Source organism: Schistocerca cancellata, chromosome 11, assembly GCF_023864275.1.
Source record: "Schistocerca cancellata isolate TAMUIC-IGC-003103 chromosome 11, iqSchCanc2.1, whole genome shotgun sequence".
Lineage (NCBI taxonomy): Eukaryota > Metazoa > Arthropoda > Insecta > Orthoptera > Acrididae > Schistocerca > Schistocerca cancellata.
This window is the reverse complement of record NC_064636.1, coordinates 24,303,402-24,322,232: the sequence shown is the minus strand read 5'-3', so window position 1 is coordinate 24,322,232 and position 18,831 is coordinate 24,303,402. Positions and strand designations below refer to the sequence as shown.

The window sequence follows — 18,831 nt, the reverse complement described above, 5'->3', positions numbered from 1 at the left end:
GTCATTTTTTAATGAACACTAAGAGTCATTTTACAAATACTAATGCACTGAATTTAAAATAAAAAAGTTTTTTATTTATTTATAAGGTAATATACATGTAATACAACTACTGTAATACTTATTTACAATGAACACATTACTGCACTGTAATGGTGCAGAAGTTAGATTATACTTACACACACACACACACACACACACACACACACACACACATTTTCAGTGAACACATTACTGCACTGAAATTGTGCAGAAGTTATGTTGTACTTATATACAAATCAGTTGGTTTTACTAAGAAATTCATCAATGGAGTAGAAGGAGTTGGCCACCAATAAATCCTTTAGGCTTCTCTTAAACTGAATTTCATTGGTTGTTAAGCTTTTTATGGCTGCTGGCAAGTTATTGAAAATGTGTGTTCCTGAATAATGCACACCTTTTTGTACAAGACTAAGTGACTTTAAATCCTTGTGAAGATTATTCTTATTTCTAGTATTGATTCCATGAATTGAGCTGTTGGTTTGAAAAAGTGATATATTTTTAATGACAAATTTCATTAAGGAATAAATATATTGGGAAGCTGTAGTTAGTATCCCTAGTTCCCTAAACAGGCTTCTGCAGGATGTTCTTGAGTTCACACCACATATAATTCTTACTGCACGTTTTTGTGCCCGGAAAACTTTAGCTTGGCTTGATGAATTACCCCAAAAAATAATCCTATATGACATTATGGAATGAAAGTAAGCATAGTATGCCAGCTTTTTCATTTTTATATCCCCTATGTCTGACAAAATTCGCATTGCAAATATAAGAATTGTGAGTGGAGTCCATCGTAGAGGCACATGAAGAAATGTTTTTAAGGAACTTGAAATCCTCACATCCACTGTGCATGAGGGAAAGAAGCCCTTAAAAAAAAAAATCTAATGATGTGTCTCATAGTCAAGAAAGTAGAAGGAAAGATGATATCTGCTATGAGCATACAAAACGGAATATAGTACTGAAGCAGTCTATTTCAGTGGCTGTAAGATTTTTAATGACTTCCTTTCACGAATTGTTTCATGAATGATGAGCTCTTGTTAAAAAAAAAATAAAAAAAAATCCTTTTGCAAGAGTCATTTTACATCACAGAGAAATTTCTGAACAACAGTGTGTATTACTGATGTAGCTGTAACCCTCTGATTCGTTTCCAGATCCTCCTTTTGTTTGACTTTCTATTATTGTAAACATATGTACTGTTCTGTAATACATTAATTTTCTGCAATATTTATTTTCTTTAATATTAACTAGAATGTAATCACAACAGACTTGTAAAATGGATATGTTCAGTATCCTGTGGTATATTCACAACATGGATCACTGGAACATCAGATGAATAAATAAATAAAATAGCATTACTATTTCTGGTAGACTCTCCTATCTTAGCAAAATTCCAACCAGAAAATTGGTACAGCCCTAAGCAAGGAGAAAAAAGATATTCCTTCCCTGCTCAGAGGCCAAAGGATACAGAGACTAATTACCTGTAAATTGGTACTTTCCTGTAGAAAGGAAAGGAAAGGATACCCCAATACCAGTGAATAGTTGCTACAAGTCTTGTTTGCTCTTATAGAAATATGGCAATTATCAAATCAGCGTATTACAGTTATTTTCATGCCATTATGGATGAATCTTCACGTAATAGCATTCTATCACGTAACAGCATTCTATCATGTAACAGCAGAAAACGTACAGCACCCTAGTAAGAGTACAAAAGTTCTTCAAACCATAACACATTTATAGTGATACATATTAATAAACATGTAAAATAATCTCCTCTTAACTATCTGCTAGTTAGTCTTCCACATTGTGACTATCCCTTACAGTTAATAGATAAAATGTGTCACTATCTATGAAACTTTCTGTAAATACCTTCCTAAATTTTGAAATTTGGCACAGGTGTTACTTTTAAATGTCCCTTGATAAATGTATCATATTGTATAATATTATTGTTAGTATTTCTGTGTCACAGTCAGTAATATTTGTTGCCAGTATTTACAACACATTCTGTGATATTTCTTGTCACTATTTGGTCTGTACCACAAAGTATTTATTCCATTGGGGGTGGCAGTAAACATCTCTTTAATTTTTTTGCAGTAAGTACAACAATAGATTCTCTATTCCTCTTTTACTTTATTTTAACATTTATTAAGTAGTTGATATTGTGCTTTTTGGTGTTCAGCTGAGTGGTCATTTTCACTTTTCTGCACTATATTTTGACAACTAACCCAGTGCTGTCATCTTCAGAGGCTGAACACCAGAAAACACATCTTTTAACCAGTGAGAAAACTTAAAGCTATACTACACTGTATTTTTGAAAGGAATGATTAAATAAATGAACAAAATGCTTCTATGAAACTAGTTGCTACAAAATAAATTTCTCTAGCAGCTTTTTGAGGTACATATCTGTTGTTCTTTATCTTTCTCAGATCTACCACTCTTCCCTCTATTTCTCATTCACTTTCGACTGATTGATCTGTGTGCTCTGCAGCTGAATTTTGCCATAACATCTTGCGTTAAAGTCAGTGTGGCTATGTTGCAGTATGGTGATGACCAGCTCCACCTCATCAACAGCAGTGCTGGTCTGCAGCAACAAGTCAGAGGGGCTGAAGAGATGCATCTCAGTGGCTCGTGGTGGGCTGCTGGATGGGACACTCGGTAACCAGCTGAAGAGCAAGATTAGCTCGGGGTAGGTGGGGCAGTGCATCATTTCACTTTTCTGGTGCCTATATAATTAGCTGTCAAGGTCAAGTCATGTAAATATACATCGCAGTATTCAACTTCTTGCTTTATGACATGACTTACATTCAAATTGGAGCAGTGACTTGCCATGTTAGCCATCCACCTACAGACAGGGTGCAGTCTATTGGTAGTGTTTCATTTTACAGGATGCTCTTCACATGAGGGTTGAACATGAGAATTTCTGTCTTTTTATGTGACTTAAATGTTGCTAGCACTTGCTGGGAAGTGTGGCAGGATTGTGAGTGGCTGTATCATCTGTTGAATGTGAGTAGCTATTGAGAAAGCAACAGACAAAGACACTGTGTTGTTTAGAAACAAGATGAAGTTATAGTAACATTTGGGTGTAAAAATGCATCAACTATTTGAGAAAGCCGTGGTCATTACCCAAATAGTTAACAAGATGATTGCCATCTTATCCTTCTCAGTCTTGTGCTTGGGCTCAAAGTAGTGTTAAGTGTTCCTCACTGAGATAGTCAGTTTAAATGCCGAGATGGGCATCTTCAGCTGATGCCTAAGAGTCAGAAAAATACTGAGAATTATGAAGAGTTTTGCTTGGAACCTGACAATGTAAGGACCAGAAACCTGTACCTTGCGAGAGGCTAATGAAGGGAGTAGAGACATATAATACCAGTGCCAAATGTTGTTTTCACCCTGGGAAAGCAGAAGGCAAATGAAGAGGTATTGAGCAACAAAGGGTGGCTATGTACTTTAATGACAATGTATAATTATGTTTGGACTTGGCTCTTAAGACCTCACTCACCTTGTTGTACAGGAATGGCAAGTAGAAAGAACAACATAAGCACATTTCTTAGAATGGTAAAGATTGACTTACTGTCACTTAAAACGTGAGTAAATCTTTTATTAAGTCAGGATCACCAATATTCATGTTGGTGGCCTGACACATTATTCCCATTGATAGATGTGGTATGATTACATCTAAAATCTAAAGGAAATAGTTATCTGTATGCTAATGTCGACAGTGATCAGCACAGTTGTACTAAAATATAAGTACATTTCACTGCATAAGATGCTCATATTATATAGTGAAACCTTCTTATATTTGCACAGAAATGGCTAATGTATGTGTGTACAGAGTACCAAAACTAGCAGTGTGATTCTCTCTCTCTCTCTCTCTCTCTCTCTCTCTCTCTCTCTCTCTCTCACTCACACACACACACACACACACACACACACACACACACACACTTGGAGCTACACCACAGATGTTTTTGTTTTGTCACCAGAACTGTTATTTGAGGCAACAGCTTGAAATCACAATAAATTTCTTGAGCAGAACTGCAATGAAGGTACTTTGAAAAGAAATTGAGCAATGTTGTGCCATTTGACACATAGGAAAGTGTTCTTTCAGTTCAAAAATGTGCCAGTGGACACAAAGAAACAATTCACAGCCCAAAAATTAGGCCTTTTGTTCTTTCAAGATGTCCTTCCAACCAGAATGTTTGTCAATTACTATTTTTAGAATTTGTTGAAAAAGTAAGACATACATTTGGAATAATTTATTTCTTTAGAAGAGGGAATATTGTAAAATTCATTTTAGTAGAAAAGGACACAAGTGGGTAGTCCATGAACTGAATGTAGATGTGATGGGATTTTTCTCATAAACATGAGTTATGGTGGAGAGCTTTCTGTGAAGTTGTGATTGCAGCAGCTCTGCCTATCCCCCAGGCTCAACCAGCCAACACAGAGCCTGCTGCAGAAGCAGATGGCGCACAACCCTGTGCCCATCTCCACATCCACGTCAGGGTCATCGTTGGCAGGCAGGCTGGGCACCGTGTCCACCTTGGAGCCAGCGAAGAAGATGCGACGGCTGATTCCAAAGCAGAGCCCCACGATCAGCATGTATTACTTGTACCCCTACATCTGCTTCTACTGTGGTTTTTGGTGAGTGGGCAGACTGCTACTCAGCTTGTGTGTTCTGTGGGTCAAGTATAGAATACATAGCTGTCGTGTACATCTGACATTGGTCAGAACTACAGGGTGAATACAAATTCCATATTGCGTCGTTCAAGGCTGTTTTCTGAGTGTACTGCTGTATTGTACCCAGGAACTCTGTTGGCTCATTACAAAGTAATTCCGTTTTGTTTGATTCCTTAACCACATTTACTTTCGTACCTTTCTTGTGCTGTACATATATACATGACATTGCAAGTGTAGACACCATGTGCTCTGTGCCTGCTTTGGAAATAACTCATTTAATTCACTTGGAGAACTTTCTGTTGGGTATAGTAATGTCCACTTTACTCTTCAACCTTGAGCTTGCATTCAACATTGTTTGGTTCTGTATTGAAAATGTTTTTGCCAGTACTAGTTATACGGTAACAGTGACATGCAGCAGTATTGATAGGCTTACTGGCGAAGAATTGGTTGTTAAGCACCACTTGTATTATTCACAGAATTGAGTTGATGAGCAAGACAGTGACACTGTGCTGAGCTCTTCCTTCCCCATGATGGCAACTACATCAAACTAATTTTGTATGATGATTGTTGCATCTCTCTGTTTTGTCTGTTGTAACTTTTGATACAGAAACCAAGGTAACTGGGGTGACAGATCAAGTAACTCACAATTACATTATTACTCTGTAGTGAATCACCAGAGACCATGGGTCTCTTAAACACTAATACTCAGAAAATATCCCTGAACAACTGCTATCCAGTAATCTTACAGCTTTTAACTTCCTGCAAGCAGCACGCATCCTGTACTACTTTTACCTTGTAGGTAATTTTTTCCTCTTGCAATTACTGAGAGTCTTGCCAAAGGTGGATATTACAGTTCTCTAGGTTAATCACCAGCTGGAAGCAGGGTTCAGTAAATCATTTCTTTGATGGAGGCTTGTTGACTATATGGGATTCTGTTCTGTTATTGAGCAACAGGTACTGCTCCTGCTGTATGTATCCTGCATTGAACTTGGGGGAGGGGGGGGCTGTTGGAAGATTATTCCGTTCTCAGAAAATATCAAAGTACCTAAGTAGCAATGGTGAAATTATTTCTTGGTCCTCCAGTGACAAATGATTTGATTTAATAAGCAGCTCCTGTTTGGTTAGTTAGTGCTTTGTTAGTTCATTTCTTAACACTGTCATGGGGTCCACAGTAATCTACTACACACACATCTTCCTTGGTAGGTCTTCTATCACATCTTGTTGATCTGTTAGACACTGTTGCAACATAGCTCCATGTGGTAATTCTGCTCCTATGTTACTAATATTATCACTGCTTACTGGAACACACAATTTACCATTTGGTTCTTTTTTAATGACACTGAAAGTTCTTGCTATGTAGCACTGCCTCTGGTCTAGCAAGTCACCATTTACTGATGGCCCTGTTAACATCATACAACTTCCCATGCACTTCAGCATCTTCACCTCGATATACAGAGTTTTTCCTGTTCACAGGGAGATGCGCTCACCTTCAGTCAAATGTATACCAACTTGGAATGAAGTAACTGCATTGCTATTGGGTTTGCGCATGACCTCACCAGCACTAACATTCCTTTTAGTCTGACTGTTAGAGTTCCCACTGCAGTCATTTTCGTTGTGACCGAATCAGATTTATCTTCCTGGTGCACTAACATGAGTGTGGTTAACTGCCAAGAAACCTAACTCCAATATATCTTCACAGTATGTCTCTCTGCGCCTTATCACTTGCATTTTAGCCACATACTCGTCTTGGCCCATCACAAAATTGATCACAACTGCTCTGTAATTAAGACATTTTGAAGTAATCCACACTGGCTGTTTTTTCACAATTATTCAATTTATTATACATTGCATGATTGTCCACTTTGGCTATACAGGCTATTTTCAAGTGCAGTCTACAAAGAAACAGATCAAAGATACAAGAAGTATAAGTTTGTCTTATTTACATACAAAAATAAGACTTCACAATCAACAGTCAAAATTTTATGTGTGGGTGTCGATGTGTTGCACAAATGTCCTGTTAATTAATGGAGATATCGCCGACAGCAAGTGAGCACATAATGTGTAAGCATCAGAATTAAAACCTGAAAGCTCACTATGTGCTGTAGCAGCAGTAATTGTAGTAGTTGTCATCTTTAGAACTAATGCCATGTAATAACACACTATATGTGCTCACTTTCATTGTCGAACACTTCTGTCCACATGGTAAACTGCCACAGCAAAGATACAGCAGTTTGAATCTGTGTGTCTTTAGATTGATGCAGAAGTGAGAGATGTAACATCCTGTATGCTATTATAAGCATAAAGGGTGTCCCACTAAACCTCCCCGATTTCAAAGACCAGGGGGGGGGGGGGGGGGGGGGACGACACCGTAGATATGACAAATGAAAAATGCACCACATTGCAGAGCATCTCAAAGAATTTATTTATCATTAGTACACCTCTACATGTGAACCATTTGCGTAGCTTGAAGAATACTGAGTCTATATTCAATTTCTTGCCAAGTTCTTTGTAACATTTCCTTTGTCATTGTTGCAATCTCATTAGTGATATGATTTCACAATATAGGAATATCGTCCACTTTGGTCACATACATGCAGTCCTTCACAAATCCCCACATGAAGAAATCAAGCGGTGTAATGGCAGATGAATGTGGTGGCCAGGCAATGGGTCCTCCATGTCCGATCTAACAATTGGGAAATTTCCTATCCAGGAACTTGCTAACAGTTGTTGACCAATGCGGCAGAGCTCCGTCTTGTTGAGAAATGATGTTGGGTTGCAAATCTTGTATCTGAGGGTAAACAAACTGCTCCAACATTCCCAGATACACTGACCCATTTACTGTTTGTTCTGCAAAGAAGAACGGTCCAACAATCCTGTCATGCATTAGCCTCTACCAGATGTTTAGTTTAGGGATATCACAAACATGTTCAATGACAACGTGTGGATTTTGCAAACCCTAAATCTGAATATTATGCCTATTAACCCTTACTGATAGATGAAAGGTGTCCTCATCTGAGAATAAACATCTTTCCAGGAAGCTGGCATCCATGTCAGTATGCTGCACCATGTACGCAGCAGATTGTTGTTGGCATGGTTTGTCGTTCGGCATCAGATGTTGCATAATTTGCACTTTAGAAGCAGACATACGAAGACGCTTGTGAACTACATGATGCAATGTTTATCAAGGTACACCAAGTTCCCAAGATGCTTGAGAAATTGACTTACATGGGTTTCTGAGAAACATTGGTCTGATATCCTCCACTGTCTCTTCTGAAACTCCGTAACATGCACCACCAGAATGTTTCAGAACATTTCCTGTTGCCAGAAACTTCCCATACCATTCTTTAATTGTTTCCCCATCATGTGGATCACATTCACACACACACACACACAACAATGATGATGATATTTGGCACTTCTGATGTGGGAGCATAAATTCTTTGAGATGCTCTACAATGTGGTGCATTTTTCTTTGTCATATCTACTGTTGTTTTTCTCTCGTGGGTCCTTGAAATCAGGGAGGTTTGAGTGGGACACCCTGTATATAGATAGAAATGGTAAAAAAAAGGAAACTAGAATGAACAGCGTGCCAAGGAAGCAAATGCATCTGCTGAGTGTGATGAAATCCAGGAAAAGGGGGAAGGAAGGCTTCAAATGGCTCTGAGCACTATGGGACTTAACTTCTGAGGTCATAAGTCTCCTAGAACTTAGAACTAATTAAACCTAACTAACCTAAGGGCATCACACACATCCATGCCCGAGGCAGGATTCGAACCTGCGACCGTAGCGGTCGCACGGTTCCAGACTGTAGTGCCTAGAACCGCTCGGCCACTCCGGCCAGCGGGGAAGGAAAATTTTGTACATAAATAACTTAGAAAACTCCCACCAGATGATATGTAAAGTTTTTCAGTTTATGTAACAGAATGATGATCTAAGATAATGCTATACATAAGGATCTACTATCAGCTAATATGGCAAATGATGCATCAAGTTAGGAATGTATAACAACCTAAAATGTATGGTTGTCAGTGTTTAAAATGTGAATAGAGAAAGTTTGCTGCAGTAAAAATAAGTGTGGGGGTGTTACATGATATTGAAATGTATTATCTGTGAAAGCAATAGTATATTCTCATATCATGGCCTGGAAGCATGTTACGTAAAGTGGTGCTAGTGGCTAAAAAAGGGGAGTGGTACAGTTATTAAAAAGCATAGCAAACTAAAGTGTAAGGTTGTCAACAAAATGAAAACATTTAACCTCTTCAGGGATATTGGCACATATGTGGCCATTAACCTTATGCTGGATGTATTGAAGAAAATGAGGTCCTGTAATAGACAGTGGTTAGATTTGTGGTCATTGTGTTCACATAAGTTGGCTACCCTGTACCTAGTTAATTATCTTTGGCTGTTATGGAGATAGATGTTTTTATATCTGTGGATAGTCAGCAGCTGCCTTTTGTTCAGTACGTGCATTTGAAATCATAATTTACACATTTTTGCAGAATTTTTTGTCTAAACTTTTTTATTGTGTGCTTTGAACATTTATTATTATAATGTTACTGTTGAATCAGTGATATCTGGGAACTATTTTGTATAAATCAACTGTTTACAATCATACACATTTATGGACACAGTGCAGTAGGTAACATAACCTGAAATACAATGTAACCACCAGTTTCTCAATTGTAAAATACCGTTTTTGTCATTTTGTTACTTTCGTTTATTTTACAGTTTCTTTTCCAACATTATTAAAAATGAATCGAAGGAAGACATTGAGCCCAGAGGAAATTTTACTCATTTTAGATTATGTTGATGATGCCAGTTGTTCTGATTTGGACATAATTACAAGTGATGAATACAGTGATTTTCCTGATGACGATTTTGATGATGATAGTGTGGTTGGTGATGACATTGTTGCTAGTGGTGATTTAGTTGTTGATAGCGAAATTCAGTCAATAGCATTGCAGGCCAATAGTGCAACTACAAGTTCCACAGTTTTGATTACTCCAAAGTCTTCCCATATTACACTCCTGGAAATGGAAAAAAGAACACATTGACACCGATGTGTCAGACCCACCATACTTGCTCTGGACACTGCGAGAGGGCTGTACAAGCAATGATCACACGCACGGCACAGCGGACACACCAGGAACCACGGTGTTGGCCGTCGAATGGCGCTAGCTGCGCAGCATTTGTGCACCGCCGCCGTCAGTGTCAGCCAGTTTGCCGTAGCATACGGAGCTCCATCGCAGTCTTTAACACTGGTAGCATGCCGCGACAGCGTGGACGTGAACCGTATGTGCGGACTTTGAGCAAGGGCGTATAGTGGGCATGCGGGAGGCCGGGTGGACGTACCGCCGAATTGCTCAACACGTGGGGCGTGAGGTCTCCACAGTACATCGATGTTGTCGCCAGTGGTCGGCGGAAGGTGCACGTGCCCGTCGACCTGGGACCGGACCGCAGCGACGCACGGATGCACGCCAAGACCGTAGGATCCTACGCAGTGCCGTAGGGGACCGCACCGCCACTTCCCAGCAAATTAGGGACACTGTTGCTCCTGGGGTATCGGCGAGGACCATTCGCAACCGTCTCCATGAAGCTGGGCTACGGTCCCGCACACCGTTAGGCCGTCTTCCGCTCACGCCCCAACATCGTGCAGCCCGCCTCCAGTGGTGTCGCGACAGGCGTGAATGGAGGGACGAATGGAGACGTGTCATCTTCAGCAATGAGAGTCGCTTCTGCCTTGGTGCCAATGATGGTCGTATGCGTGTTTGGCGCCGTGCAGGTGAGCGCCACAATCAGGACTGCATACGACCGAGGCACACAGGGCCAACACCCGGCATCATGGTGTGGGGAGCGATCTCCTACACTGGCCGTACACCACTGGTGATCGTCGAGGGGACACTGAATAGTGCACGGTACATCCAAACCGTCATCGAACCCATCGTTCTACCATTCCTAGACCGGCAAGGGAACTTGCTGTTCCAACAGGACAATGCACGTCCGCATGTATCCCGTGCCACCCAACGTGCTCTAGAAGGTGTAAGTCAACTACCCTGGCCAGCAAGATCTCCGGATCTGTCCCCCATTGAGCATGTTTGGGCCTGGATGAAGTGTCGTCTCATGCGGTCTGCACGTCCAGCACGAACGCTGGTCCAACTGAGGCGCCAGGTGGAAATGGCATGGCAAGCCATTCCACAGGACTACATCCAGCATCTCTACGATCGTCTCCATGGGAGAATAGCAGCCTGCATTGCTGCGAAAGGTGGATATACACTGTACTAGTGCCGACATTGTGCATGCTCTGTTGCCTGTGTCTATGTGCCTGTGGTTCTGTCAGTGTGATCATGTGATGTATCTGACCCCAGGAGTGTGTCAATAAAGTTTCCCCTTCCTGGGACAATGAATTCACGGTGTTCTTATTTCAATTTCCAGGAGTGTATATGGTATCCAAACAAGGACAATGACTTTGTTGATAACATTCCTGCATTCTGCGGTGTTTACAAAAGTAATAGTGATCCTTCAGTAGATAAGACACCATATTTTTACTACTGCAACACGTTCACTCCTAAAGCACTGGCCGTGATAGTTAGAGAGGTAACACGGAATGCTATTTCAAATGGTGAATGTAATTTCTCTGTCTCGGTAAGTGAAACTCATTGCTTCTTAGCGATTAGTTTGATTATGACATACATACCGTATCCAAAGTATTGTATGTACTGGTCAAGTAGACCAGCTTTGAGAATGGATCGTATTGCTGGCATTATGTCACTAAAGAGATTTGAGAAAATAAAAATGTATTTACATTTGGTGGACACTGGCGAAATCCCTGAAAAAAACACTGACATGTTTGTGAAGGTGAAAACCATTTTGGATATACTGAAAGAGAGATTTTCAGGGACAGTAACTCCTACTGAATATAAATCTATAGATGAAATGATTACACCCTTCAAGGGTAGAAGCAGGGCAAAACAGTATATAAAGTCTAAACCCAGAAAGTGGGGATTCAAAGCATGCGTACGCTCTAGCTCAGTTGGACACATGACATTTTTTGAGATGTACCAAGAGAAAAGGCAGGAACAGAATAACACACTGAGCCTTAACTTTGGTCCTGTTGGGAACACTGTAGTAAAATTGTGCCAGGGGCTAGAAGGAAAGAATCACAAGATCATTCTTGACAATTTATTCACAACAATCCAATTGCTTTCATATCTGAAGAAAATTCATGTATTGGGAAACATAAGGTCGAACAGACTGAAGGGTGCAGAGAGTAAATTGACCAACAGCAAAGCTCTAATGAAATCAGGTCGAGGTTCAATGTCTGTTGCTACTTCTAATGACAATATTACAGTTGTGCAATGGGTGGATAGAAACATTGTCCACATGGTATGTACCTTTGCTGGAGGGACACCAACTGATACTGTCAAAAGATGGGACGTGAAGAACCATGCTCGCATAGATATAGAGACCAAATGCTGTAGCATGCTACAACAAATTCACGGGTGGAGTATACATGACTGACCAGATGGTTGCACACCACCCTCACACATGAATAGTAAGAACTTTTATTTGAGAATATTTTGTCCACTTATTTAATGTTGCACTAGTAAATGCATGGATTCTTTACAAAAGAGACACTGAAAGAAATATTTCTTTTGTGGAATTCAAGTCATCTACAACAGTTACAGAGCTTGGAAGCCTGCAAAAAAAGCATGGCAGACCATCAAACACCCCTGACCGTGCTCACTTGAAATAAAGGCGATGCACTGGATGTTCTGCAGATACAAGACTGGATGGAATAGGCCATTGCCAGAATAAAAGGAACGTAAGAATTCTCCTAGGTGCAGAGTTAGAAACTGCAAAAGAATAACAAGATACATTTGCCATAAATGCAAGGTTCCTGCTTGCCCAAAATGTATGGAGTTCTTCCACAATACATGATGTGAACAATTTCTTGTTGCTTAAATTTTGCCATTAGTTAACACATTTTTTGGTTTCTTTATGTTCTCACCATGTTTGCTCTGATGTAACATGTACACAAATGTGGCCATTTCCTATTTTCATTGTTGTACAGTAAATTGAAGTATTTGTTGAAAAATATATTTGTAATGACTTCATTACATCTCAAATATAATGTTAAAAAATAACTGTCAAAATTGATATTATTAAAAAAATGATTCCCTGAAGAGGTTAAAAAGTGAATAAAAAATTAGTTCGGTATTGCAAACTATGTGACTACTTAATTATAGTACAGCAATAGATAGACAGTAGAACTACTTGTTTTGTAAATAAAACCACCTTTTGCTGCTGCCACTTAAACAACTGACAGTTATTGTCACTTAAAACTTCCAGGCTGATAGGCCGTGGTCCATGTGAAAAAACTCTCCCCTGACATTTTGTTTCCGACTGGGGAAGACAAAATGTCAGGGGAGAGCTTTATGCATGTACCATGACCTATCAGCAGATATAATGCTATTTAGTATACTGACACTGGACAATTCATAATGTATAGAGTTACACAGTGTAATGGACCTCTGGAAATCTACATGTGTGTGACAAGTAAGGTTTGCATCAGCTAGGTGACACTTCATGACTGAAGATAGGTAACACTCAGACTCTGAACAGTTACAGCGATACACGATTTTGCCAAATGGCATATAAATATCATAGCCCTAAGGTCATCTTACATAAAAGGCACTACTAGCAGCAGAAATGTGACAAATGCTGCATCAAGCAAAATAAATCAAACAGCCAAAAATATAAGTTTGTCAGTATCTAACAGCAGCATAAATGAGTGACTTGGTGTAACTCTCACTTGAGAATAAAATACAATCAGTTCCAGAAAAAAGGGTATGCCATAATTTTAAATGTAACATCTGCAGAGACATCTCTGGTAGTGGTCTTGAATTGGTACTCAATGCACTTTGTGACAGTATACAGATAAGCAATATGAGAGTTGAATATTTTGTTTTCTTCTGCTTTGTTGGTTGCAGTTTAAAATGAGTGCAAAAAATAAGAATGCTGAAAAAATGTGCAATATTGATTCAGAAGTGTGTTAAGAAACTATTTGGTTCGAACAAGGCATACTGCATTCTTAAAGAGGATAATGATTAGAGACATTGCAGCCGTCTGTGTGCAGTTTGGAAACAAGACAATGGGGTGTCCATGATGGATTGGTCTGCAATGTATCTCGAGGCAAATCCAATCAAAATTCTTTGTTCATATACTAAGGTGAAGCTTAAAGGAAAGTCAGTATAAACTTTGAAGCAGCTGTCATATAATATCAGAACAATATAGGGATAGTTACTGAGACATTATCCAGAAAACCTCATGAGAAGCATGCCAAAAAATGCCAAGCTATAATCGATGATGGCAGTGATTGGATTAACTATTATGTAATTGTGCAATCAGTAATAACATGTCTTTTTATACATATAATGACACTTATTCTCATATTTTAGTTTGAGAAATTCTTACATAAAATACTACTGCCAACTAAAATGGAGGACAATGATATATCGATTAAAAAACATATGAGGCTAAAACATAATAGCTCTCAAAACTTAAAATGTTTAAAGCATTTGAAAAAGTAAATAAAAATCTTTCACAACAGCAAATTTAAGTACTGGGGATGACTCTTGCATGGCATTAGAAAACACTATAAAATGATTCACAGTTATTCTACAGTCCCTGGCCAATTTGTTAGACACACTACAGTTTTTAAGCAAATTTTCATTTACTTCTAACGAAATTGTTTTTTTAATACATAAATTGTGATAAAATGATTACATTTAGTCTACTTCGTAACTAAGGCAATATAACAAATAAATAAAACATAGTATTTGTCGAAAATATTTTATTTCAATAATTACAACAAAAATTAAAATATTGTGAAAGTGAAAACATTAGTTTTAATATCTTGTTGAGCCACCTTTTGCAGCTATGATAGCCTTATACGATGTGTCATACTGTCGATGCAGGAATGTACTGTTCCCTGCATTTGTGGATGATGATGCCACACATGGATGATCTTCTCTAAGAGCTGTGTTTTTGTTGTAATGTTTTCTTTTGCCACCTCCCTCTTAATTAATTTCCATACATGTTCTATAGCGTTCATGGTGGAACTATTACCTGGCCAGTCTAATAGAGGGATATTTTGTTCCTTCAGAAAGGATTTAACTGACCTGGCTGTGTTACAGGGAGCTATATCCTTCATAAAAATAAATGGTTCAACATTTGGGAATCATTCTCCAAGCTGTGGTATTAACTGTTTTTACAGGACTTCCTTGCACTGGTTTTGCCTCATTATGCCTTTAACCACGTAAGGACTACCTGTACACTTGCCACAGATGATCGACCAAATCATCACCTTAGTTGCATGTTTTAAGGTCTGAATAATGCAATCAGGATGAAATTTTTCTTCTATTCAATGGTGCATATACTTAGATTTGTTAGTTAAAATTTCAAACATGCTTTTAATTCTGAAGCACACCTGTAAAAATCAAAAGACATAATTAGTATACTATGAATAAATGTACATAGGTTATTTCATATCGTAAATAATAAAGTTAAATTACTGATCTCAAGAAGTCCACATCATCACACCACTGTTTAGCCCACTTCAGATGCTTTGCTTTCATAGTGGCTGTTAACTTTGGTTTTCTTGCATGTCAACAGGCCAATATCATTCAACTTTCTGTGAACAGTGCATTCAGATGCATTCACATTCGCCTCTTCCATTTGAGATTTTTTCTGTTTCATTGTTGCAAATCTGTTTTCTAGGCAAATTCTTTCGAGAAATATTTCTGACCTTTGGGTGAAAATTGGTTTCATTCAACATTTATCCTTCCTTCTGGGGCTCAATTCTTCACCTGAATCAATTTTCTTCTTTATGCACCTCAGGCTAGCTTCTGACATTTATAACTTTTGTGATATTTCCCGATTGGAATACATTTAACGAAGGCTTAGTCATCAGCTTTTTTTATGTTGTGGAAGTCCCCTCTTTTACCCATTTTTAAAAGTCACAATTACTAATATCTGGCTGTTAAACAATCAATTGTGATGTCGATATTATGAAATTGATAATCAAAGCGAACAAAATCTCACACCAGTTATGTGTGAGATGCTGCTGAATAGATCGTTTCCTGTATGCTGCACATTGATACCTACAATAAGTCAACAATCCAATGTCATGTAGCAACAATAGATACAAAATTCAATAATGTAATAAATGCCCTGAATAACTGTCATAAATTTTCCAATTAATCACATTAATATAGTACTCAACACATAATTCTTACAAATACATTAAAAATGTGCAGTGCATCTAATAATTTGGCTAGGGACTGCAGAGTCATGGCCTGAGGTAGTCCAACATAAAATTTGTGCCAGGGGCAAACAAGGACTGCAGGATACTCTAACATATAAGTGATTTTGTTAAATATTAAAATATGGAGATATGTTATTTAGCTTCTTAACGTAGGGTTAATTATGCTGGACAAAGTTACAAACATAAAAAAGCACCCATAGCGTACTGGATCTCTAAAAAGTTGGCTAAATTTCAGTGTCCTTAAAAAGTGTAATTGTGTACCCTGTTTCCATTTAATCCGTTAATTGTAAATAATTGGATATTGCCAACTTTCTTCCTTAACTATGTGGAGCCAGTTCAAAGACATTTGAGCTCCTTTATGGTCTAGAAATGGGGCTTTTTTTCTATGGTAAATTACATGAATGAGCAGATCTTCAGAACTGTTGTCAGTGGAGCTTGTGCTACTGGTCCTTGTGGATGGTGGGCCACCTGTCCCATATGTCATTTAATGTACTCCTCCCAGAGTTCTGCATCTGTGCTCTTGTGTTCTCCTTCTTATAGTTTTATGCTGTGTGACCTTCCTCTCCACAGGTAAAACACAAAATCTTTTTCCTACAAGTATTTGTACTTTGGTTCCTGATCTCATGATAGCTGGTTCCCAAGTAAACTTTGAACACCCCAACTACTTGAACTGCCATTTGTATTGCTTCTTAAAATGAACCACAGTAATGTTCTGACATAACTGCTTGGCTGACTTCACATTCTAGCCTATTCAGGAACATATATAATGCGGTTTGCCAGCTCCAAAAAAATTTTCCTTCATTGTTTGAATTGGTCTCTCAGTGCTTACAACTGTTAATTTCCTATTGTGATCTGCAAAATACTCAATCAATTTTGTGTCCAAAATACATATGCTGTGTAGTTGCTCCCTGTAAGCCATACTGCTATTTACCTCTTGTACCATTGCACAAGTGTGTGATGAAATACGTGATAGGTAGCTGCATGACTGCACGAGATGAAATAGAGGGTATTATCTTAAGGGGAACACATCCTGCCTATCTAACCCATGTCAATATACGCAAGTATTTGACCCATTTCTGAAAAAAAACTATTTGATGCAGGACCATAATATTTTTACTGTATGTTACAAGATGGAAGAGGATGTAGATGAAGATGAAATGATGATACTGCGTGAAGAGTTTGACAGAGCACTGAAAGACCTGAGTTCGACTCAGGCCCTGGAAGTAGACAACATTCCATTAGAACTACTGACAGCCTTGGGAGAGCCAGTCCTGACAAAACTCTACCATCTGGTGAGCAAAATGTATGAGACAGGTGAAATACCCTCAGACTTCAAGAAGAATATAATAATTCCAATCCCAAAGAAAGCAGGCGTTGACACGTGAAAATTACCGAACAATCAGCTTAATAAGTCACAGCTGCAAAATACTAACGCAAATTCTTTACAGACGAATGGAAAAACTGGTAGAAGCCGACCTTGGGGAAGATTAGTTTGGATTCCGTAGAAATATGGGGACACGTGAGGCAATACTGACCCTACGACCCTAGATTAAGAAAAGGCAAACCTATGTTTCTAGCATTTATAGAGGAATAGAGAAAGCTTTTGACAATGTTGACTGAAATACTCTCTTTCAAATTCTGAAGGTGGCAGGAGTAAAATACGGGAGCGAAATGCTATTTACAATTTGTACAGAAACCAGATGGCAGTTACAAGAGTTGGGGGATATGAAAGGGAAGCAGTGGTTGGGAAGGGAGTGAGACAGGGTTGTAGCCTCTCCCCGATGTTCTACAATCTGTATATTGAGCAACCAGTAAAGGAAACAAAAGAAAAATTCGGATTAGGTATTAAAATCCACGGAGAAGAAATAAAAATGTGAAGGTTCGCCAATGACATTGTAATTCTGTCAGAGACAGCAAAGGACTTAGAAGAGCAGTTGAAGGGAATGGACAGTGTCTTAAAAGGAAGATATAAGATGAACATCAACAAAAGCAAAACGAGGATAATGGAATGTAGTCGAATTAAGTCGGGTGATACTGAGGGAATTAGATTAGGAAATGACACTTAAAGCAGTAAAGGAGTTTTGCTATTTGGGAAGCAAAATAACTAATGATGGTTGAAGTAGAGAGGATATAAAATGTAGACTGACAATGGCAAGGAAAGCATTTCTGAAGAAGAGAAATTTGTTTACATACGGTATAGATTTAAGTGTCAGGAAGTCGTTTCTGAAAGTATATGTATGGAGTGTAGCCATGTATGGAAGTGGAACATGGACGGTAACTAGTTTGGACAAGAAGAGAATAGAAACTTTCGAAATGTGGTGCTACAGAAGAATGCTGAAGATTAGATGGGTAGATCACATAATTAATGAAAAGGTACTGAATAGGATTGGTGAGAAGAGGAGTTTGTGGCTCAGCTTGACTAGAAGAAGGGATCGGTTGGTAGGACATGTTCTGAGGCATCAAGGGATCACTAATTTAGTATTGGAGGGCAGTGTGGAGGGTAAAAATCGTAGAGGGAGACCAAGTGATGAATACACTAAGCAGATTCAGAAGGATGTAGGATGCAGTAGGTACTATGAGATGAAGAAGCTTGCACAGGATAGAGTAGCGTGGAGAGCTGCATCAAACTAGTCTCAGGACTGAAGACCACAACAACAACATGATGCTAATAGTCAACTGTACTAAAATTTACTTTATCCATTTTATAGTTTTTAAGAAACACTTTTTTAAATTTATTAACAAAAAATATTAAGTTTTTCTGCAGAAAATATTTTTTTCAAGAACTTCCTAATGGGGGA

General features: G+C 38.7%; 1 protein-coding gene across 1 annotated transcript in view; it reads left to right on the top strand.

Annotated features, from left to right (window-relative positions):
* The window catches only part of LOC126108847 (uncharacterized), a 246,408-nt gene that overhangs the window by 39,042 nt on the left and 188,535 nt on the right, over positions 1-18,831 (top strand). The window contains exons 4-5 of the mRNA XM_049914214.1: positions 2,570-2,716; positions 4,456-4,671. Coding sequence (XP_049770171.1) covers positions 2,570-2,716; positions 4,456-4,671 — 363 coding nt within the window. The remainder of the gene's footprint in view (positions 1-2,569; positions 2,717-4,455; positions 4,672-18,831) is intronic.